This window comes from Frankliniella occidentalis, unplaced genomic scaffold (assembly GCF_000697945.3).
Source record: "Frankliniella occidentalis isolate FOCC.00 unplaced genomic scaffold, Focc_3.1 Scaffold100, whole genome shotgun sequence".
NCBI classification, from domain to species: Eukaryota; Metazoa; Arthropoda; class Insecta; order Thysanoptera; family Thripidae; genus Frankliniella; species Frankliniella occidentalis.
Genome location: NW_026267229.1, coordinates 887062 through 889415, shown reverse-complemented (window position 1 = coordinate 889415; position 2354 = coordinate 887062). Strand labels below are relative to the sequence as shown.

Here is a 2354-nt window from a genome sequence, read left to right as displayed (position 1 = left end):
GAGCAAACGCCCCGGAGCCGCAAGCCCATCCACATCGCGTCACCTGATCAGAAGACGGCGGCCCAGACCGCGGCGCCCGTGGCTCCCGCCGCGGCATCGGCGACGGTGAAGCCAGCGGCCCCGCAGCAGGCCGGTCTGTCGGCGCCCATGAGCCCGCCCTCCAGGCGCGGGCGCGGCAGCCGACCATCCTCGCCGAGGCCGCAGGCCAACGCGGCCAAGTACTTCCCGTCCAACTCGTACAGCCCCACGCGCGACCAGTGCCCCACCTCCCCGCCGTCCAGGAGGATGCGCCCGCGCCTCAGGTCCGCGGACTCGGTCAGCTCTTTGAGCTCGGACGCCGTGTCGAGCCCGCAACTTCCCCGGGCGTCCAAGCACAAGAAGGACGCCGAGTCTCCGAGAGGGGTGCTCGTCAAGCCCATCGTGCAGGTCCGCTACGAGGACAGGGACATGCGCGACGTGGACGACGAGGAGATGATGCGGATCGTGGACAAGGAGAGGAAGTCGACCAACCTGGATGACGCGCTCAGCGAGTTAGAGGCCATCTACAAGAGCCTCCGCCTGGGCGACGAGGACCTCCTAGACCGCGCCGAGCGGAGGGACCTTCCTGCTCCGCCGACGCATTTTTTGACATACCAGCGCTCATCCTCGTTGGAGGACGACACCGAGGGCTCCTCGGCGGGGCCTGCGTCGGAGTCGGCCCCCCGCAGCAGGGAAAGGGGCCCGCGGCGCTCCGGCGTGCCGGACAAGGTAGCGGACGACATGGCCCTGCGCAGAATGCGGCAGGCGGAACGCCCGCCCTCGCAGCAGGACTCGCGGAGCATCGTGTCGCAGGCCGGCAGCTACTTGCTCGTGTCCACGGCGCTGTCCTCGCCGCAGTCGCCGCTCTCCCCGCGCGCCGCGTCTCACCTCTCGCTCTCCCCGGAGCCGGGCACCGAGCCCGACGTGACCCTCGATGACGTGGTTTACCGCACCGTGCGCCAGGCTAACTCCACCCTGAAGGTGGCCGAGCACCAGCCGCCCTTCGGCATCCCCCTGGGCCCCGTGGCGCCGTCCCCCAACAGCGACTACTTGCACGCCACGCCGCAGGACCGCTATCGGCCCACCTTCAAGCCCAGGCGCACGCCCGACGTGGTCAAGGACGACTTGGCCTTCCGCTCGCTGCGCAAGGACGGCGCACGGGACTCGCAGCTGCCGCCCAACACGGGCGAGACCGTCCAGCTGCACCCCACGGTAGCGACGCCCCCGCCCAGCGAGCCCACCACGCTGCGGAACAAGCGCGCCGTGCGCTCACTGAGCGCCAACATCTTCAGCCTCATCCAACGCGAGGTGGACGCCATGGACTCGCCGCTGCACGCGCCGGAACCCGGCCCGCCCGGTAAGGAGAAGCAGGACTTCGAGAAGGCGCAGAGCGTGTCGGACCTGGCTGCCGTGCTGCAGGTGGCGCAGAAGGTGCAGGCCAGGAAGGCGGCTCAGCAGAAGAAGAGCCTCGACCCGGATGCCACTCCCCGCGCCTCGACCTGCTATGGGGACGCCGCCGCCACGAGCACTGAGACGCTGACGGACAGCATGCTGGACCTCCAGCACCCGAGGTCCCAACCTAGCCCCAGGTTGGCGCCGAGCGCGCCGTCGTCCGAGAGGGAACAGAGCTCGTCGGACAACCTGGACAGTCTGCTCGACGAGATGGCCAAGGAGGCTCGCGAGACGAGCGAGAAACTCGGTCGTGAGATCGAAGAGCTGGTGTCGGTCGAGTCCAAGGGACGCACACCTAAAGGCACTCCCAAAGGCACACCCAAGGGCACACCCAAAGGCACGCCTAAGGCCAAGAGGCGCTCCAAGACCGCAGCGGAGGTGAAGCTCTCCCACGAGGAGAAGAATCGCATGCTGAAGGAGCAAGTGCTCGCGCAGGCGCGAGCCCGGTCGGGGTGCATGGAGCGGGACCGCGAGGCGAACAGCTCTCCTTCACCAGACAGGGAGGCGGAGAAGGGCCGCGAGGCGGACCAAGCGCGCATCCTGGAGCTGAGCGAGACGGCCAGGTCACAGATGGAGTCCCTGCAGCAGCTCACTGAGATGCTGTCGCCCAAGCCCTCGAGGCGGAGAACGGCTGCGGCCGAGTCGCGGGGCGGGAGTGAGGCGCCGAGGCTGTCGCCCACCCCGTCCCGACGGACCGTCACTGAGTCCAACAGCAGTCGCGAGGCCTCCGTGTCGAAGCTGTCGCCAAGTCCGTCGCGGCGCACCAAGATGGACACGGCCGCGCCGCGAAAGACGTCGCCCATCGAGTCAGTCCGGCCCACCGAGCCGTCGACGGCCCCGCGGCTTTCGCCGATTCCGTCGCGGAGGTCCGAGCCTCAGAGCAG

The 2354-nt window shown here is 69.2% G+C and overlaps 1 protein-coding gene across 1 annotated transcript in view; it reads left to right on the top strand.

Moving 5' to 3' along the window:
* Nucleotides 1-6: 6 nt before the first annotated feature.
* LOC127749854 (uncharacterized) overlaps nucleotides 7-2354 on the top strand; it is a 22262-nt gene continuing 19914 nt past the window's right edge. The window contains exon 1 of the mRNA XM_052269732.1: nucleotides 7-2350. Coding sequence (XP_052125692.1) covers nucleotides 148-2350 — 2203 coding nt within the window. The 5' untranslated portion in view covers nucleotides 7-147. The remainder of the gene's footprint in view (nucleotides 2351-2354) is intronic.